Raw genomic sequence first — 22387 nt, 5'->3', positions numbered from 1 at the left:
ACTTCTGAATCTGTGCTCAAAACGAGCTCATAAATCTGTAGTTAGATGTCCTATTAAAATGAGATTTATTAGCACTGAAAGCTGGCACTGTTGGAGGGCTTGAGGCTTTCCTATGGTCAGGTTGAGGATTGACTGAAATCACAATAGTGGATCGTGAAGCACGCTGACCTTAAACTGCTCTGCTGGGCGGCTGCGGCCCACTCCAGCTACTGCTTCAGGTCCCATTGTTAATAGGACAAGACCAAATAAGTAAAAAACATACATGCAAAACATGACAATATTCAGACCAAAAAAAATACAATCCAAGTGTAAAGATTCGCATTGACCACCCGATCATTTGTTCATAAATTAATTTGCTCTTCTCCGAGAGCCGCTGGGTTTGAGTTGCTCCTCTTGGAGGGGCTGCTGGGCTGGAGTCACTTTTCTTGGAAAGGCTGCTGGGTTTAAGCAGTTTTTCTCCTCGATGCTCTTGAGCATGTTATCGAAATTCTGAGATTTATGTATTGGCCTCTTTCAGTTTTATGTTTACTTTCATGTTCTCGCCCATTATTTCTTGTTGCTGATTGGTGGGCTGGAGATTTCGGGTTTGATGGTTTTGCTGTTGTTTCTTCTTGTGGGCAAAATATTAAATTTTTATGCGGTGGTGGGTGGGTTGTGGGTTTTAGGCTTGATGTTCCCAGTTTTCTGGGCTGGGGGGGATTTGGGTTTGCGAGTTTTTGTTTCTTTTTCTTGGGGGGGTAATGTCTTTTCTTTCAACTACTGTTGTTTTTCTGTTTTTCATGGCTATCTGGCAAAGACAAATCTCAGAGTTGTATTCTACATACATACTTCGATAATAAGATGAACCTTTGTATGTTGTGGGTGATCATGGTCGTTCGTCTTTCTATGACCATGATTGTTCCTGGCAAATTTTTCTACAGAACTGGTTTGCCATTGCCTTCTTCTGGGCAGAGTCTCTACAGGACAAGTGACCCCAGCCATTATCAATACTATTCAGTGATTGTCTTCCTGGTGTCAATGGTCACATAACCAGGGCTTGTTGATAAGCACCAGCTGCTCATATGACAATCCACCACCTGCTCCCAAGGCTTCATGTGACCCTGATCAGTGAGGGGGGTGGGGAGGGGCTAAATAGGTACCACACCTTGCCTGAGGATGACCTGCAGGCAAGCGGAGAGGAAGCGCCTTACACCTTCTTTGGCAGAGACTTATCTCCACCCATCTGTTGGTAATTGGTCTTTGGATTTTTAAGGAAACACCAGTTTGAACAATGTCCTGTACGATAGTAAATCAAGCACTTAAATAGTGCAGTGATGCCAGCAATATAAATGTCATCACCACTGCGACTAGCGCCAATGAAGTTATGCTCACACTTTTACTGCGATACAATAGCCAAAGTTCGGTGTAACAGTGAATAATGACAGTTTTTATGACTCTACAGTATTGGAGATAAAAGTTTTATTTCCAAAGTAATCAAAAGATTGGAGAGAAGTCAAGTAAAAGTTTTTCACTGAAGGTCAATAGAGCTGTAGATTAAATTCAGGAAGGCTTGCTGAATGAGAGAGTGTAAACCACGTGAGAAACAACTTGTATTATTAATGGAGGCAGTGATACTATCATATTCTCAGAGATACCCATCTGGATCACCAATGTGCTTCAAGGGAGGAAATCTGCTGCCCTTCCCACCTTTCTGATTCCAGCCCATAGCAGTACGGTTGATTCTTCTCTCTGACCTGCCGGAGTAGGACATTTTATTGTATCCAAAACACTGCACTAAAACTGAATATTGTCAAAAATCTATTAAGCCATCCTGTGCTGACCTAAGGCAGGGGTCACAACCTTTTTTATGCCATGGACCCCTACCATTAACTCAGGGGTCTGTGGACCACAGATTGGGAATTGCTGACCTAAGCTGACACTGATTGTAAAAGTCACTCCCAGCTCAGTTGAACTTGTTGTGTTCCTGAGTGTCTGAAGATTGGAGTTTTAATTGGGAGAAGTGTTCCACAAAACAGCTGTGCAATGGCTTGTCATAGTCACTCTAGAACTCAATGGGATTGAAATTCTGCTTTTTTTCTAAAAATGTAATAGAATAATGGAATCACCATACCAAAAAAAACACACAAGTCCCATGTCAGCCTAGTCTCTGTGGATACTGTCTATTCCTCCCAGTGCCTCAGTAAAGCAGCCAGTAGAATCAAAGATGCCACACTCCCTGGACGTCGTCTTTTCTCTCCATTCCCGTCAGGCAGAAGATACCAAAGTCTGAAAGCAGGGACCACCAGGCTCAAGGACAGCTTCTATCCCACTGTTACCAGACTCTTGAATGGACCTCTAGTATAATAAGATGGACACTTGGCCTCACAGTCGACCCTTTCATAATTTTGCCCTTTATCATTTATCTGCACTGCGCTTTATCAGTAGCTTTGACACTTGTTCTGCATTGTTATTATTTTACCTTGTTCTAGCTCAATACACCCTGTAATGATTTGATCTGTATGACCAGTATACAAAACAAGCTTTTCACTGTATCTTGGTACATGTGACAATAATAAACCGATTCCAATAGGAATGTTGGAAGACTGTGCAGTGTAAATTATTTTTTTTCTGTAGGAAGAGGGAGAGTATGAATATTCTTCAAGATATTACTTGCTGTAATGCTTAATAAAAGTCTTTGTGCTGACAGTATTATAACGTGATTGTTCTGGTGGCATTAGTAGTTAAATTGAACTGGAACTTTCTGCTTGGGAACCAGACCTTAACAACATAACATGATTTTATTCTGTGTGATTTTCCAATGAACTGCTTCCATGCTCAATTGGAACCTAATCCCCACCAGCAGTGATTGTTCATCTTTCAACATATCTTGTGCATTTTTTATGAATTAATTTCATGCCTATATCAGATACCCCGTCCAATTAGCCTTGCCTGTCTAGTCCATTTAAACCCTGAATTACCCCTTAATCCATTGTGTTTTAGTCAGCATGTGCTCTCAGCTTCCAATTTCCTCGCCATCTTGGTCAGCACATTGCGGTTCAATTTATTTTATGCATTTAGAGAAACAATGTGGAGCAGACTCTTCCGGTCCTAGCAACCCATCTATTTAACCCTATCCTAGTCACAGGACAACTTACAATGACTGATTAACCTAGTAACCAGTATGTCTTTGGACTGTGGGAGGAAACTGGAACACCTGCAGGAAACTCATGTGGTCATGGGGAGAACATACAAGCTCCTTACTGATGGTGCCAGAATTGAACTCTGATCTCCATTGCCCCGAGAGGTAATAGTGTCGCACTAACTGCTACGCTACTGTGGTGGTCTATTATTTCATGATGATGATCGTGATCTTAAGCCACAGGAAAGCAGCATCCACCAGCAGGGACCCCCACCGCCCAGGGCATGCTTTCTTCTTGCTGCTACCATCAGGAAGAAGGTACAGGAACCCCAGGACTCACAGCACCAGGTTCAGGAGCAGTTATTACCCCTCAACCATCAGGCTCTTGAACCGAAGGGGATAACTTCACCCAATTTCACTCAACCCATCATTGAAATGTTCCCACAACCAATGGACTCATTTTCAAGCATTCTTAATTGTGCACACAGCTTCCAATTTCCCCGCCATCTTGCTCAGCACATTGCGGTTCAATTTATTTTATGCATTTAGAGAAACAGCACGGAGCACAGATGTTGGGCAATCATGGTCTTTCCATGACCACGATTGTCTTGGCAAATTTTTCTATAGAAGTGGTTTGCTATTGCCTTCTTCCAGGCAGTGTCTGTACAAGACTGGTGACCCCAGCCATTATCAATACTGTTCAGAGATTGTCAGCCTGGTGTCAGTGGTCGCGTAACCAGGACTTGTGACATGCACCAGCTGCTCATACGACCATTCACAACCTGCTCCCATGGCTTCACCTGATCCTGATCCAGGGGGTGGGGGATGCTGAGCAGATGCTACACCGTGCCCAAAGGTGACCTGCAGGCTAACAGAGGCAAGGAGAGCCTTACACCTCCTTTGGTAGTGATGTATTTCCGCCCCACCAAGCCATCAATTTTGATGATGTTTTGAACATCAGCAGCGATCTTTGGCAGGCATTGATTAATGTATTTCATAAAATTCTTCTCCTTTCTTAATGGCTATTGGCACAAGTACCAAGCATCTAAATTTCACATGAGACTATTAACCAATGCAATGCAAATATAGCAGGCAAGTTTCAATCTAAAGGAATCCTGAAGCTGAACAACGTCTTGTCTCCTCTTTCCTCACACCCATTTGCCATGCACATGTTCCATATTACTCAAGTATTCAGCAACTGTAACTTTTTACAAAAGAGGGACTGTTTCAAAGATGGTTGACATCACAGGGATCTTTGCAAGAACACCACACTGAAGTTGCAGCTTAAGTGAATGCTTATTTCTGTTTCATACAAAATTGATTTATATTTCAACAAGATATCTGTTGATAAAGGAGAAGTGTGAATAACCCTGAATTATCTCCTTTGAATCGATTGATCTGCAACAGTCCTGTGGGAAAGTACTTTGCACAGGAATGAAAAAAAAGAGAACCAAGAACAAAACTGAGAAAAAGTGTATAGTCAACGTTGCTGACTGACACCTTTCACCCAGTCCTAATGAAGGGTTTCCGCCTGAAACGTTGACTATATATTCTTTTCCATAGGTGCTACCTGATCTGCTGAGTTCCTCCAGCATTTTATGTGTGTTGCTTTGGATTTCCAGCAACCGCAGATTTTCTCATGTTTAAGAATAAAACTACATTGCCTTGTACTTGTCTTCCCCTTTCTTGTTGAGGATAGGTCTGAGTCTGATGAGAGGAAATTCTGAGGTTTTGGGGACTTTGTTTCAAGGAACCAGTTCAATCTTGTTAAAGCTTCCTTTGGGGTCAGTGAACACCCATACTGCACCACATGATGAGGTGCAAATTATTTTTAGAAATTGCAGTTCGTTGTAACATGATCACAATGTCATTGGCAGGATGAATATGTGCATTTTTGGATAAATTATGATGTGGAATAAGGGGGAAATCAAAAACAAAGGCATGTAGGTACTTGGACACAGGCTAATGTTTCCTCATGTAACCTCTTGTCCAGGGTTTGATCTGTGTGAGGTGGGCCAAGAGGAAGTGGTGCTGAAAACCGGGAAGCAGGCGAACAGAAAGACCATGCACTTTGCTCTCCAGTCTCTTCTTGCTCTGTTCGGTAAGTTTTGAATAACACTGGTACAACTGGAGCATGTTACATGAGAAAGCAGATGTTGGATTGATTGAGATCAATATAGTCCAATCCATTGTAATGAATGGAGCCTTCGGCATAATTGCTGTTGAAGCAGCAGTTGTGACAAAGAGAAGTCATAGTGTGATCACTCGAGTTGAGTATGATGTTCTCCTAAGGTAGGTTTTCCCAACCTGGGGTCCACAGTCCTCTTTCTTAATGGTATTGGTCCATGGCATAAAAAAGGTTGGGCATCCTTGTCCATGAGGGTTATTCTCTTAATGGAAAATGCCTGTGCATGTCTTTGTTTAACGTGGAGAGGCTGATGCACAGGTGGCCTCCATACAGTCCTTGACAAGTCAAGGTCAGGTTCCAGTAGCATGGAATGCAAGATGACTGGGGACCCTTCACTGCTGCAGCCTTCCTCCACCTTCACTGCCGTTGTGATGGGTCATCATCTACCATCTGCTTCACAGATCTTAGTTGGATTATTCTTTCTCTGGAATTCCCCCCTTGACCTTACCACTATGGGTGACCCCACCAGGAGCTGAGCTCCAGATGGCATTCCCTCAGATCTCAGGAACTCACAAGTCTCTCCACCACAATATGGTGGGTGTCCTCGGAGAAGGTTTTAAGAATAAATTGGATAGATACATGGATGGGAGAGGTTTGAGGGTTATGGACTGGGTGCAGGTCAATGGGACTAGCGGAATAAAGTTTTGGCACAGACTAGAAGGGCTGAATGGCTTGTTTTCTGTGCTGTAGTGTTATGTGGGTCTAAGGTTATAAAGAATATTTGCTATTTACACAGTTAAAGAACATCACAACATCTCCTTCAGTGTAGCCTGGAGGTTCCCCTCGCTCCATGGTATCCAAATTCTCTCCTTCCCCTATTGGTGCTCCATCTTCAACTGGGTGCACTTGGCACTGAGCTGTTTAAAATTAAACTGCCTAATAAGGGGCACAAGACCCTCCCAAATAAAATCAAAACCTTTTGTGCGTATCCCATTTCAGCCGCAAAGCAAGCCTGAAGGAATTTCATCCTGTTTAGATGTGAATTAACATGGTCTCCAGAAAGAATTGTATGTTAAAATATACGTGGAGAACATGCAAGCAATTCGATTCAGTAAAAAATAAGCTGGCATGACCAATGACATGAAAGATTGGGCCTAACGATCTATCTTCCTTCTCTGATGTTCCTGAACAGCACCATAAAAAAGATACTGACAGATTTGGCTCCTGTACAAAAGGCATAAGCTCTCCCATGTGCTCAGTATTGAAAATGACTGTTTTAAAAGTTTCGGCTTAGCTCAGTTGCGACATTCTTCACTCCATGTAAGAATGTTGGAGCATGTAATCCAGGCTGTCCATCAAGTGCATTACTGATGGGGCTCTGCATTGTTTCAGGCGCTGACTATTGAACGAAATTTAAAGGAGGCACCCACTACTTGTTCCAGTAATTAAATGAACATGAAAATCTTTCAAAGCAGATTTGCTGTTTTTTATATATATGAAATATGCAGTTTGTTTTAATATCACCCTTCATGAAATACTTCCTGCACCAGGGGTTCCCAGCCTTTTTTATACCATGGACCAATACCATTAAGCAAGGGGTGTGTGGACTTTGAATCCTTTTATCTTAAGGTTTGTATTCATCTCTTTCCCTTGCCCCAAGCGTCCAACTGAGACCCTGTCTGCTGATGTTCTTGGGTCACCTGATTGGCTGTCTATCCAACCCAAAAGCCACTCTGCTTGTTCCTGGCCAATGACCAATCTCATTTAGACCCCCTGTTCAATTTTCTCCTCTCCACTTAGCCCCGATATGCTGCCTCCCCAGACTGTGTTAACAAGATTTATTGATTGGAATTTAGCAAGATTACCTACTTGGTATGCAAAACAAGTTTGACCTAAAGACGTCAAAAGGATTTTGTGAAAAAAAAATTCAATTAATAATTTAGTTATTTTTGTCTAAGGATCACTTGACCTTTCAACAGAGGTTGTCATGCAGAAACTGCCTTCGTTTTAATGCAATTACACTCAACAAAAATGATTCATAATACTAATCGGAAAAGTATGCATGCATGGAGGGATCTTATTTATTTAACCTGTTTTATTTACAATCTGATTTCTCTAAGCAATGGAATAGGATGAGGAGTGGGATACAAAGTACATTATCAACTACAGATTTGTAGTGCACAGTTCATTCACTGGTGTAACAGATGAGTATCCAGCCCCCAGATGAATAAGAAGGTGTCTGCATAATTAGATAAGGGCGACATTGCATATTCCAGTTTTATATTTGAAGTGTCTTCTTGGGTATCCACCAGAAAAATTATAATTTATTTTGTCATTTTGTTTATTAATGTGTGTGGCTGCTCCTGATGCTGGTAATATATTGTTCATCTGCTTTAGTTTGACATGAATTTATTTATTGTTGTTCTGTTTTCCAGTTATTATTTTATCAGAATTTTTGGCGTTCTTTCCCTCTCGCCCAGAGCACTGAGAGGCTGAGTATCCTCGGCCAGGGGCACAGCAAAGTATCTGGGTATAGATGCAAATCTGCAGCTATAGTGTGCATGCCAAGGGCACCGTGAAGAGTATTCCCTCCCTTTCTCACTTTCAGCCTATAATATAGAATCATAGAAACCTATAAAGTGAAGGAGGCCATTCAGCCCATCATATCTATGCTAGGCAAGACAAGTGTGTCCAGCTGAGTTCAGCTTTCTGGTTCTTGGTCCTTTGCCTTGTGGCGCAGAGTGCTCAAAAGACACTCAGTGGCCAGTTTCTTATGTCCACCTGTACACCTGCTCATTAGTGCAAATTTCTAATTAGCTAGTCATGTGGCAGCAACTCAAAGCATGTACACATGCTCACGAGGTTCAGTTATTGCTCAGACCAAACATCAGAATGGGGAACAAAAGTGATCTAAATGACTTTGACCATGGAATGATTGTTGGTCCCAGGCAGAGTGGTTTGAGTATCTCAGGATTTTCATGCACAACATTCTCAGGAGATGGATTGACCTATGCAGCGTGGCTGTGCTTTCATATTTTTTCCCACTATTTCACGTTGGACTGCACTGAGCTGAGAGCAAAGTTTGGTGCCTTTGAGATGGTCTTGTACTCTTCCCCAGATTTGGGCTTCTCAACTACAATTTCCCTGACTTGCCTTGAATGCTCTTTTGTCTTCATTTTGGTTTGGTCAGTTGAAAATCTACCATACTTTTGGACTTTACAGGGAGAGGGGTATTTATTCTTATGAATTCATTGAAAATAGGTGATTCTCCAATTTTCTTCATCAATAAATTGGGCAAGTTGGTAAGGTAGTATAGAGTATTGTTCCTAGTGAGAGTTAGTGTCATAATTACAAAGGGAATGAATACCTTTTCAGCTTCATAATTATGGTTTGTAATTTTAAGTAAATATTTTTGGAGTTTTTCTTTTGGTTTGACATGATGCACAATGTTTTGTAGATTAGCTCAAAAAAGTTTACTTTACATTTTATATTTAGAAAATGCGACAGTAAAATGTGCAGGCCGAAAATGTTTTCAATGCACTTCCTATCTATCATCTTCTGAGACCTGCTGGTCCTAACGAGACTGAGTATTCACTAAAGGACAAAGTTTAACCTGGTCTTTCTGTGGAGCCAAGTAAAAAATCCTTTCAGAGGAACTTCCTCTTTTCCTGTATGATTTGCTGTATGAATTGTAAAATACTGCTCCATCTGAACTAAGCAAAAAATTTACAATGTGCCGTCAGATTACATTTTGGTTCCAAATTTTATGCTTCCAATAAAATAAGTTCTGGAGATGGCTGGTTTCCAGACGAAAGTGTAGATCACAGTTTGCCATGTCAGAGTATTTGAATAATTAGCATTTGTTCCTAGAATCACTTCTGGCAGTAACTTTGTACAACTGCTTTGTCCTTGGAAGTTGTTGCCACTGGTCAGTGGCACATGATGAAGCTGCTCACTCTGACTCAACAGCATTCTGTTTATATGCAGTACAGTACCATCTTTAAAGGAGAGAAATATCCAAAGTTCATAAGTGAAAGCAATGGATTCTGAGCCCATATCAAAGGAGTAATAGAGACTTTTTCAATGGTCTAAGTTTTAAGGAATCAAAATTGAAAAGTTAAAAGTTCAATGTAAAATATATTATCAGAGTACACACATGTCACCACATACAACCCTGACATTCTTTTTTTGCAGGCATACTTAGCAAATCTGTAGAACAATAACTGTAAACTGTAAGCATCAGGAACTGTTAACTGTAAACAAACAGTGCAAATACAAATATAAATAAATAGCAATAAATAATGAGCATGAAATAACAATATAACAGAGTCCTTAAATGAGTGTAGCTTTCCCCTTTCGTTCAAGAGCCTGATGGTTGAGGGGTAGTAACTGTTTTTGAACCTGGTGATGCGAGTCCTGAGGCTCCTCCACCTTCTACCTGATGGCAGCAGCGGGAAAAGAGCATGGCCTGGCCGGTGAGGATCTCTGATGGTGGATGCTGCTTTCCAGCGGCAACGTTCCATGTAAATGTGCTCAATGGCAGCAGAGAGACAGGTGTGTGTGTGTGTGTGTGTGTGTGTGTGTGTGTGTGTGTGTGTGTGTGTGTGTGTGTGTGTGTGTGTGTGAGTGTGTGTGTGTGAGTGTGTGTGTGTGTGTGAGTGTGTGTGTGTGTGTGTGTGTGTGTGTGTGTGAGTGTGTGTGTGTGTGTGTGTGTGTGTGTGTGTGTGTGTGTGTGTGTGTGTGTGTGTGTGTGTTGCGTGAATGAAGCCATCAGAGAGAGAATTACTGGTAGGTATGAAGCAGCCTTTTTATTTGACAAAGTGAGATACAACAGGCATCAGATGGAGACCCTTTTGGAGGAAAAAGGTCTACCAGCACTACACAATATTTTATGAGCTAAAGATCAAAGAAAAAATAATTTCAATTGAAAAATATCCATATTTACAATGTTTCCTTTTGAACTTCTTGTAACAGTTTCAAATGCCTGGATCTTCCCACCATCACACCCAAAATAAGTGTTAATTACTGTCGTATTCATGCAATGAGATGTTGATTGGGTTCATGCATATGTAGACAATTAGTTAATTGCCTATTTCCTGGTCTGTCTGGTCTGTGTTTTACTGTTCTCAGCTACATTTTAAATTTAATCCTCAATGCATATTCATTGCTACATATATATAATTGTGTGTGTACTGTCTCATCCATTTATATAAATATATATATTAAATTATATATTAATAAGGAAAAGTAGTTTCTATATGGCTGGTGAGGGGCTGCCGAAAGGGGTGAATGGAGGCTTTGCATCAGATGATAGTGTTGAAGTAGCATTGATACTTGCAAATGCATTTTTTGATGAAATTATGAATAACCAAAAATGTTTTAATCTATTCTAGATTCCACAGAACTGCCTAAGAGACTCAGTCTTGACAGCTCTTCATCGTTGGAATCTCTCTCCTCTTCTCAATCGGTTTCCAATCCAACAGGACAGATGAATCCACCATTTTCTCCCACATACGGAGATTCCATGGCTTCAGATGCCATCTCTGTGTACAGCCTCAGTTCTATCGCCTCCTCCATGAGCTTTGCTTCCAAAACGGACATCCCAGGTGAAGGAATGCTCCAAAGGGCTCGACAGGACTACGAGAGGCCCAAGAACATTTACCCACACAAGGCTACAATGTTAGCAAGTCGGTCTTCCCCACAGACGAGCAACACCAGCAGAGATGAGGAAGAGTACGATGGATTCTCCATTATTAGCAGCGAGCCTTTGAGTGTTTATACTGATACTCTCAAGGTGTCAGCCTCACCAGACAAAGAGAGGACTACAGAACACAGCCATAATCTTGGAGATAGGCACACACTCAAAGGTAATACAAGTGCTTCTAGCTCTCCAGCTAAAATGACGCTCATCCCAAGTCCCAATTCGCCTTTTCAGAAAGTGGAATCCAGAAATAAACTTCCAAGTTCAGATACTGGAGAATCCGATCAGTCCAGCACAGAGACAGATAGCACAGTGAAATCCCAAGAGGAGAAAGTGACCAAGCTCAATCCTCAGGAGCTGGCGCAGAAAATCTTGGAGGAGACGCAAAGCCACTTGCTTGCTGTCGAGCGACTTTATCAAAGTAGTGGGCCCATTAACCCACTGGGTCCTGCTGACGTTGATGGTAGTGTTGGCAGCCATCATGGCACTTCAGGTTTTAAATCTTCAGATACGAGTGCATTCAGCAAGCCACTGAACAGTGCTGGGCAGAAAAAGCAGTCTTCTCCAATTACCGCAAGACCAAAGCCTCCAACGAGGAGTTCATCGCTGCAGAAAGTGAACTCGGGAAACAACACGCCTACTAGTGATATCTCTGAGGCAGGTCTGTCAGCCGGAGATTCCTACTCCAAAGGGAGCAACAGTAGACAAACGACTGCACCATCTTCACCTGTTGTGGATTTACGCCAGTCACCCGGTTCCTCAACCGAGTCTCCGATCAAGATCAAATATCCCAGCTCCCCGTACAGTGCCCACATTTCCAGATCTCCAGGTTCAGGCCAGCAGTCTCCAGCTGGGAGTAACCCTTCTCCTGCCCTCTCGTACTCATCAGCAGGCTCGGCCCGCTCGAGCCCAGCTGACATTCCAGACCTGAGTAAGTTGAAAATGACTGCCATCGACGAAAAGGTGAAGGCCGTCCATAACCTGAAAACCTTTTGGACTAGTGCGACGCAGTCTCCGTCCAGGCCCGTGCGAGCTCTGCGTTCCAATCCGGCTCTCGCGGGTTCCAAAGCTGACGCTCTAAGTTATTTGAATCTCTCACCAGCCAGGCGCGCCAAGAAGGAGGAGAAGGAGGATAAGTTTGAACTTAAGGAATTTTCCAAGATTCCCTACGCAGACAAGAAAACCCAGAATGGAAGTGGTGGTTGCCAAGAGACCAGTAAATCTGCAGAATCAATACAGCCAGCCAACAGCATTCAGAGGGAAGTGCGCCCGTTGAGGCTTCCATCTGGAAATGGTTATAAATTCTTGTCTCCTCGGAAGTTTCTTCCGTCCTCAAAGTGCTGAAACAACTTGAACCGGACATCTGATTTTTTTCCATTGCCATGTGACCTCGTGGGACTAGCATGTACAAGCCAATTGTGTCGCACAGGCACTGTTTGTAAACTGAACTTTTGTGTTGCGTGAACAGTACTAAATATTTTATACTGTTAAAGAAAGAAAAAGCAAAAAAAAACTACTGTGTACAAATGTCATATTTTTATTGAATCCAGAATGGCATTTTGCCTTGTTTCTTAGTCACTTAATGGTTGATATTGGTTTATAAATGTCAAAAATCACATTGGAATGTCATCCACAGTCATAGTATTTGTTGGAAATACAAAATAAACTAGGCTTGGCAGTTTTAGGTTGCACCCATTTTTTATTAATAGTAATCTCTTTTTAAAATTAGAGCATGTTATGTACTATTTCTGTGCATTTCAGAGGTGTCTTTAGTCATTCTTACACCAGAATGGCTGAACAATTATAAATCCCAGCCATATCACAGAATGTCCCCCGAAGACTGCGAAACAGAATTGCTTGACTACTTTATGGCTGGGCCAGCAGGGGGCAGAGGTGAGCTTTTAAGTCACTGCGAAAGAATCAACCCAAATTGGATGCCTCGTCCGCACTTGTTACTTGCAAAAAGATTCTTCGTGTATTAGTGATAACAGCCTCCTATCAGTCTCCCATATCGATCTTAACCAGCCCTCAATAGTTTATCCATTCCTGCACATCTCACTGTGCTAATATGCTTTATACAAATCTTCCTTATCGCAAGTTCTTGGCTTGGGAGAGGGTTGCTTGAGATTGTTTTGTTTCTAGTGAACTATTGAGACATGAACTACCTACATATGACCATAACATTTCAGATGCCCATTCTGGGTTGAGATGTAAATGGTAGAAGAACCATCCAGTTTTCCAATGAAATAGTCTGTTCTTATCATAAATAGATTTTATACGATCCAAAATGATGGCAGTGTTGAATTATTTTTAATAACCAAGCAAACCTCAGAATCCCACTGATGATCTGCCCCTCTTGCCCATAGCCACGTCTTTTCACTGAATTGGATTTGCAAATCAGCCAATTTAAAACTTTACTCTGCTGTATAGATTTCCTCAACAGATTACTGTTTGGAGAAAGTGCTATCAGATTGAAGAGAAGCTTTAGAGAACGTGTGAAATTGCATTTAATCCAATCAAAGGTGGGAAGAAAAGAATAAGATCACCTAAAACTTTCAAGCCTGTAAATATTTGTGTGTCTGTTAAAAAGAAGCTCTTTATGGTTGTTGCATAGAATTCTAGGGAAAGAAAATGTCATAATATGAATTCTAAAGTAAGTAATGAAAAAAAAATTCTGATGGGAGTGGCAACCAGAGAGTTACTGCTGTGTTTATTCCATGTTGTGGCAAGTTTACTGTTTTATTGTGTGTTCAGTAGTAATTACCAGAGCCTTTCCATGCAGCTGTATCTTGTGTACTGTACACCAGAGGGCGGCAATGTAGTATTTTTGTCAGCTTGTCTCATCATTTCAGCAACAATCCACTACACTTGATGTCTCTTCAGTGAGTTGCCCGGTGGTTTGCAATGTTAACGATATTTTCTTTGATCCCCTCTTTTTTTAAATTTCTTTTTATTTGTAAAAAAATTCTATTGGATGCACTTGTTATTTATATTCTGTGCAAGCTCTATGTATGCAAACCCATTGAGTATCGCCAGTGTCTTTCCGACCCTGAGCTGAGCTTCATGGTCTCGGTCACTTAACTTGCAAAGTTACATCTCCATGATATTGTTTGGCTCTATCCGGAGCTCACGCCCATCTCTGAAACTCGCGTGCATATCTCCAGAGTTAATCTTCCCCGATTATTCATTGGCCTCTTGCACCTGATTCTTGCTTGGTACAAAATCTCAGATGTCTCTGTCACCACCTCCATTTTGTTGTGCTCACTTGGTGCCCAATTTCAGATTCCCAGGATAGTCCCACCCATCCCTGCAGTTCTAGGCCTCAGGTATCACGCTGCTCTTCTGACAGTGTGGCCCCACTTCCTTCACCGTTGGTGGCAGTGCCCTGTAGTTTCATGCCCATTATTCGCATTTAATAAATCTCCTTTCCTGTATCGTTCAATGACTCTTGAAAATCTACCTCTTTAATCGTGCATTCTTTCATTTCCCAAAACTAACCGGCATCTCTTCCCATAAACACAGGAGATTCTGAGAAACACACACAAAGTGCTGGAGGAACTCAGCAAGTCAGGCAGCATCTATGGAGGGGAATAGGCAGTTCATAGTTTGGGCCGAGACCCTTCATCAGGACCTCCTCCTTATCTATTTATCATCTTGCTGTCAACACCCTACTCAGTACCCTGCCTTTTCTGAAGTGCCTTGGGACATTTTGTTACAATACCGGTGCTATCTTAAGTGTTGACTGCCTTTGTTACTGGATTTTTAAATAATGAGAAATATCCTTAATGGACAAGATTCCATTCGAAGTGTTTTTATACTGTTGTGTTGTATTGCACTGATAGCAGTTCCCAGTATAAAATATTCATATTCCCGTTTTCCAGAGGCAGATGGGGGTTCCAGACTTACTGTTGAAACTCTCACTTCTGTGGGTCAAACTGATGCATAGGAGATCAGCCATAGAAGATCCTTTAGGTATTATTCTAACAGGACTGTGCAATGAAGTAGATTGTAAATGCATCTTCTTTTCTGTTCAAATATGAGGAATGGTGAGAAAGTTCTACATGCCAACCCGCTACTTGTTTGCTCCCTCTATCAGTAGACACCTGCCTCAATCTCCTACTCTGTGCCTGTGTGCTTTTCCAAGGTTAATTACTTGGAGGAAAGTCCTTCTGTGGGCAGGAAAACCGCTTTCAGTGTCAGAATTGTAAGATGCCTGTTACTGCGTTTTCAATGTAGGAAGAACAATTTGTTTATCTCCAATGTGATTTACCTTGAAGTGTTAAAAAGCATCCATATTAACAATTCAGGACAGGGCACACAGGAAAAACAGATTATTTTACCAGCTGCCATTCCAGTTTTCACTTAGTTGGAAGCATGAAGGCTGGAAAATGGTGAGATGTTGCACCTTGTTCAGCCCCCACCAGTTGTCCTGAAAGCAGTCCCCATGTGGTCTGCACATTTCTTCCTTCGGGATGAGAACGTTAGGTGTTTAAGGTGACCGCAGAACGTAATCACATGTGTTTGCTCTGAGGAGTTGCTGGAGGTTTCCTCCAGACAGGACCGAGGTAAACAAAATGATGAGGGGCATAGATAGGGTAAGTGCAAACAGGCTTTTCCCACTGAGGTTCGGTGGGACTACAACCAGAGGTCAGGGGTTAAGGGTGAAAGGTGAAAAGTTTAAGGGGAATATGAGGGGAAACTTTTTCACTTCGAGGGTTGTGAGAGTGTGGAACGAGCTGTCAGCGTAAATGGTGCATGCAGGCTCAATTTCAAATTTTAAGAGAAGTTTGGATAGGTACATGGATGGGAGGGGTATGGAGGGTTATGGTCCCAGTACAGGTCAATAGGAGTAGGCAGTTTAAATGGCTTGGCATGGACTAGATGGGCTGAAGGGCCTCTTTCTGTGCTGTACTCCTCTATGACTCTAAACACCATTTTGTTCAGATAGGTGGAAAAGATCCTTGGAACATCCCTCTGGTATTCCAGCAAACCCATACAGACCATGCTGTGCACAAATTGGGCGCCTTCTGTAATTTCCTAACAAAATAACACATAAAAGGTAATTCATTAGTATTTTAGAAGATGCTGCTTTGATTTAGTCCTCCACCGTATTCCTTCATGTGTTTAAGTAGATAGAGGGTTGTACTTAAAGCATAGAATAACAGGTTGTTGTATGGAGGCATGAACTGCTTTATGTTTACTGTGTATGCTAGCTCTTCCGTATTGCTCACCAGGTTCCATATTCTGTTAGACTATGTACAGGACTCTCTCTGAGTTTTGTTTCTGAAATGAATATTCTTGTTTGTTCCTAATAGCATGTGAATTTACAGAATATTGGCACAAGAGATTCTGCAGATACTGGACATTCAGCGTAACACACACAAAATACCAGAGCAGGGGTTCCTAACCTTCTTTATGCCATGGACCCCAGCTGTTAATCGGTTGGGAACTCCTGTGCTAGGGAAACTCAGCAGGTCAGGCAACATCTATGGAAAGGAATAAATAGCTGATATTTTAGGCCAAGGCCCTTCACTGGGACTGTTGACTCTTGATACTTAGTTATAGATTAGGGGTTCTCAACCTTTTTATGCCAGGACCAGTACCATTAAGCAAGGGGTCCATTTACCCCAGATTGGAAATCCCTGTCTTAGATGCTACCCGACCTGCTGAGTTCCTCCAGTATTTTGTGTCTGTTACACAGAATATTGAATGGGGTTTACTCTTGGCTTAAAGAACCGTTTCTCCAAATTGTGGCTTGAAGCCAGAATTCAGTTATACTTACAGAGCCTGGCTCCACATCTGGTTGATTCATAGCCTCTGAATTAACCAGATTCAGAGTCCCTGTTTTCAGATTATAGAGAGCCAAATCCAGAGATGCATTCAGGCAACTTTCCACTACGGGAAGATGTGTGAAACTAATGCATTTCCGGAGCCTAGTGATGGAATCATGCCGTGAATCAGAGTCCTTAGATGTGCGGGGAGAGCCGGAACATGTGAATCATAAGAGTACTACAGCACAGCTGCTGGTCTTTCAGCCCATCTAGTCTGTACTGAGCTATTATTCTGCTTATTCCCATTGACCTGTATCTGGACCATGGCCCTCCATATCCCCCCCGCCCCATCCAAACTCCCCTTGAACGTTGAAATCGAACGGCATCCACCACTTCCACTGGCCGCTCGTTCCAAGTTCTATGAGTGAAGGCATTTCCCCTCATGTTTACCTTAAACATTTCACCCTTAATCCATGACCTCTAATTCTAGTATGTTCCTACATCCACGTCAATGTGCAGGGAGAGCTGGAGCCTGTGTAAGCACTATATGCAAATGTGGAGTCCCGTGTGTTTAAACCGACACAGTGACCAGAGGCTGCATACTGATCTCGGGATACCAGACCTTGCTGTGTGTGCAGACCTGGATTTCATCAGCTTATCCATACAGACAGAAAACCATGTCCTTAGACAGTAAGGCATAAGCGGCCATTCTGCCCATTGAGTCTAGCTCCATCATTCCATCCTGGCTGATTAATTTTCCCTCTCAACCCCGTTCTTCTACCTTCTACCCATAACCTTTGACACCCTTACTATTCAAGAACCTATCAACCTCTGTTTGGCCTCAACTGTGGCAATGAATTACACATATGCATCATCCTTTGGCTAAAGAAATTCCTCTTCATCTTTATTCTAATGAGATGTCCTATTCTGAGGCTGTACCCTCTGGTCCTAGACTGCCCCACTATAGGAAGCATCCGCTCCACATCCACCCTCCCTAGGCCTTTCAATATTTGATTGGTTTCAATGAGATCCCCCCCCACTCCCTGATTCTTCTAAACGCCAACAAGTACAGGCCCAGAGCCATCAAGTGCTCCTCATACATTAACCCTTTCATTCCTTGGGAGCCCTGGCACTCAGTTGAAATAGAGTACATGCATAGCTGTCAAATCATAGGTGCAGGTTGTTTATCATATTGGTGAGGTAAGATACTGAGGCATATAATAAATATGGGAGTTCAATCCAGGTTTCCTTTGCTCTGATGTGACATTCCAGAGAAAGTTTTAGTGCAGGTGTATTGAAAATCTCATTGTAACAACATTTCCTGAACATGTACCCCAACCAATAGCAAACCTTCCATTCTGTATCTGTGTAAGCTTCTGGATGAACCAGTTCTACATATTAGTGCTGAGCTAAGTCCCACATCTTAAAAGTCAAGCTCTAAGAAAAGTTTTTCTATGGGATGTTAACTTACTAAATGCATTATAAGTGTTAAAATCAGTATCTCTTATTTAGCCTAAACTATGGATATACAGTCAGTGGCCACTTTATTAGGTAAAGACATGGAACCTGCTGCATCCACTTGAAGGTTCAATGTGTTGAGCATTGGGAGATGCTCTGCTGCACACCACTGTTGTAACATGTGGTCTTCCTGTCAGCTTGAGCCATTTTGGCTATTTCCCTTGGACCTTTCTCGCTGACAAGGTGTTTTCACCTACAGAACTGCCACTCACTGGACTTTTTTTCTGTTTTTCGCACCATTCTCTATAAACTCTAGAGACTGTTGTGATTGAAAATCCCTGGAGTTCATCAATTTCTGAGATACTCAAACCACCCTGTCTGGCACCAACAATCATTCCATGGTCACCGTCACATTTTTTTGCAATTCTGATATATGGTCTGAACAACTGAACCTCTTGACCATGTCTGCATGCTTTTATGCATTGAGTTGCTGCTGCAGGATTGGCTGATCAGATATTTGCATTAACGAGCAGGTGTACAGATGTACCTAATAAAGTGGCCACTGAGTGTATTTTTCCCACGTGGGCAAACAGAAGTCTGAAAAAACTAATCTTAAACCAGCAGCAGTTTCCACAGCTTTTTAACTTAAAAAAATGTATTATACATTTATGTAAATTGCAGAGTAAAGACAGTTCATGGATCCTATACCTTATGCCGGTAACAACTTGAGTTAATTCCAAGGAGGTTACAATTGGACTCATACTGATTATTGTTCTCTTTCAATCCATGGTTCTAGTTCTGCTGCAGAACAGCAGGGGACATGCTTTGAAACGTCTTGTGAATAATGTGTTTTGGTGATGATACATGACTCCAGCCTGCTAACTGATTCCTGCCCTGAGCATACTTTGAAAGCAGTACCACCCTTTCATTTCTGATCAGCGATAATTTTTCAGTCAGAGCTCTGTGCTTGAGTCTCTTATAGAGTTGGTGATTGAAGATGCCATTCTTCAGTGAGATATATTTTTGGTCTTTTTGTAAGCTTAGATTATAAGAGGACTTTGTGTGCATAGAATGAGATGCTTCCTGATACTTAGTCCAAACCTGTGGTTCTTTACAATTGGCCAATCTATCTGCATATTTCTGTAAGGGTTTCTTTTGGAATTTGTAGCTTCACTAAATGCCAGCACTCAAGATGTGCAGTCATATTGCCCAGGACGCATCATGATTTGTTCAAATTACAGCCCAGATTTTCACCTATAACAATAACAATCCTTTCAGAAATGTGAGCTCAAACTCATCTCTGAGCTATTTTAGAATATGAGTAAGCCCATCTAAAATTAGTCACGCTTGCATTATTTCAGTTCCTCAAGAATATTTTGTAAGCACACTCCAGGAATGTCAGAGTGTGTTTGAACTTATTTTTATTCTAGCATTAAGAAACATAGTCATTTGACAATAACTCACCCACCAATCAGAATGAAAACTGGGAATGCTGGAGATGTTCCACTCAAGCAGCATCTGCCGAGAAAGAAACATGGTTAACTTCCTAGGTTCGTGATCTTTTGTCACACTTTGGCGTTGGAATCATGAAGGTTGTAAACACAAAAGGTTAACAGATTGCAGCTGTTAGGATGTGGAGTATCAAACAATCTGCTGGAGGGACTCAATGGGTTGGGCTGCACCTGTGGGAGAGCTTCAGCCTGAAACGTCGACAGTCGCTCCTCTCCCTCAGATGCTGCTCTACCCACTGAGTTCCTCCAGCAGATTGCTTCCCTCTTTCCCCAGAGGTCAACTCTGCTTCTCTTTCCAAACATGCCACTTGACCGGCTGAGTGTCTCAAACATTTCATGCCCTTATTTCAGATTTGCACCAAATGTGGTATTTTGCTTTGAGTGTAATTCTGGAACTAGGCTCAAATTTGTTATCAAACAAGTCAAAGCTGGAGATCTCCTCCTAACTGATTGCACCAGCTTCAATCTACCTCTAACCCAGGGGTTCCCAACCAGGGGTCCACGGACCCCTTGGCTGATGGTAGGGGTCCGTGGCATAAAGAATGGTTGGGAACCCCTGGTCTAATCCAATGTGAAGCTACAAATTCTGTATGAAAACCTTTTTGTGTTGGAACTAAAAGGTGCTCACACCAGTTGTTGTGGACTCAGAAATTATATGCCCACGTGCAGTGCTGTGAAACATTCACAAAGAGCTCTGTTCCCAACGTGGGGGCCACGGACCTCTCTGTTAAGGACAGGAGTCCATGGCATTAAAAAGGTTGGGAACCCCTGGTTGTAAATATCTTTGTTGCAGTCACATAGCGGTCAGACTACAGTATTAATCCATCAATCAATCTCAAATCAGAAATTGGGCGGGACGGTAGTGTTGTGGTTAGCACAACGCTTTGCAGTCCAGGCAACCCGGGTTCAATTCCTGCCGCTGCCTGTAAGGAGTTTGTACGTTCTCCCCATGACTGTGTGGGTTTCCTCTGGGTGCTCGGGTTTCTTCCCACAGTCCAAAGACCTACCGGTTGGTAGGTTAATTTGTCATTGTAAGTTGTCCTATGGTTAGGCTAGGATTAAGATCAGGGGTTTGCTGGGTGGTGTGGCTCGAAGGGCCACAAGAACCTCTTCTGCAATGTATCTCAATAATAATAGCAATGTGATTGCAGCCTTGTTCAGAGTCTAGTCAGACAAAGATGTGATGAGCTTTCCTGGATCCAAGCAATCTTGCATATTTGGGAACTGGGTTGTAGTATGGGGCAGTAACAGGAAAAGTGATGATTGAAGTCAGAAAAAAGTACATTTTAGGGTTAAATAGTGATTTGAAATATTATCCTTAATATTCTTTCTGGAAGTCTGGTGTGGAATGAAACCTATCTGATCGGTAATTCAGCAGCTGGCATTTGAAGCCTTGAAGACCTTTGATACATTGATGTCAATAGACAAATCAACCAGCTCCTGTGAGGGCTTGTGCCTCCATAACTTATATTTTTAATATTAATAACGGTTAGCTTTGGTGGAGAACCCAGTTGCTTCCTTCCTAATTAAAGGCAGGGATTCATTTAGCAATATCTATGTTCTGGAAAGCAATCATCCACACCTCTTCTGGCTTAAATCAACCGAATTCTCAGCTGGAAGGTGCATGCTCACTATTTCTCAAGGCATACTGGTGGCCAATTGACCCCAACCATCCAAGCCTCTGCAGCAACAGTATTAAGAAAATGTTTAATTTGTAGTAAATACAGTTCATTTCCAATGCCAAACTAATGATAATTTCCCATTGTTAAATTTGAAATAGAAAACTTTGTCAAGAGCAAGCTCCTTGAATGTTAGCAGCTGTAATAAAAGACACAAGAGATGCACTGTAAGTAGATCAGCATCTCAGACAGAAAGCACGACATAATGTTTCAGTTTTAAGGATTTTGTCAGTGAGCCCAGGGCTGCAGTTTGTATTTCAGGGTTCAAGTTTCTGACCTGGTGTTATCAGTGGATAATGCTTGACTTAATAGCTTCTACCATTACGGCTGCACATCAGTTCAACCATTGCAAATTCTAAAGCAATCACAACAGTTCCATGGGTGCAGAACTATCCCAATTTAAGATATGCTCTTTTCCTATACAAACCGGAGAAAGAAATATTGCAGTGAATTAAATGCTTTGTGCATTTAATTACATGTTAACACTAAGGTGTTAAGAATTTTTTTTGCCTTTTTTTGATTTTCTTGATCACATACAAGTAGAAAAGTCAGGCGGTTTCCTACTAAGTAAAGCTGAGTAAAACTTTGGAGCTAACCTTGGAGTTCTGGAATGTAGATAATAAAAAGAACTTGTAAACTTGTATATATCTGATTTTATTTGAATGAGCTGACTGTCTAAGACCCATTCTCTTTCTTTTTATAGTTTATTTATATGTACATATCTCAGTATTTTTTACAGCAAACACACTTTAATAGGTACCTTTTGATTTGCTTCACAACTGACAAACTGCCGAGGACGAATATTCAGAAGAACTAATAAAGGTGATCAAGACACTTTATGCAAGGCAGACTTAACAGTGCTGACACAGTGCCCAATCTTGTAATACAGTATACAGTATAAATTATAATATGCAATTAAAATGTTACAGAAATAGAATTTGGGATACAAAGTTATTACTAAATAAACACATTGAAACTGGCTAATTGAGACTGCATTTCATTTCTGCTATTTTTAGTGTAG

The 22387-nt window shown here is 41.8% G+C and overlaps 1 protein-coding gene across 5 annotated transcripts in view; it reads left to right on the top strand.

The window, feature by feature from the left end:
- Positions 1–22350, top strand: part of ttc28 (tetratricopeptide repeat domain 28) — an 891459-nt gene extending 869109 nt beyond the window's left edge. For all 5 annotated transcript variants that reach the window (XM_073065729.1, XM_073065727.1, XM_073065728.1 and 2 more), the window contains 2 exons: positions 5112–5219; positions 10640–22350. In XM_073065729.1, the coding sequence (XP_072921830.1) occupies positions 5112–5219; positions 10640–12291 (1760 nt within the window). In that variant the 3' untranslated portion in view covers positions 12292–22350. The remainder of the gene's footprint in view (positions 1–5111; positions 5220–10639) is intronic.
- Positions 22351–22387: the final 37 nt, after the last annotated feature.

Source organism: Hemitrygon akajei, chromosome 14, assembly GCF_048418815.1.
Source record: "Hemitrygon akajei chromosome 14, sHemAka1.3, whole genome shotgun sequence".
Taxonomy (NCBI): domain Eukaryota; kingdom Metazoa; phylum Chordata; class Chondrichthyes; order Myliobatiformes; family Dasyatidae; genus Hemitrygon; species Hemitrygon akajei.
The sequence above is the reverse complement of the archived record's forward strand: the minus strand, read 5'-3'. Positions and strand labels throughout refer to the sequence as shown.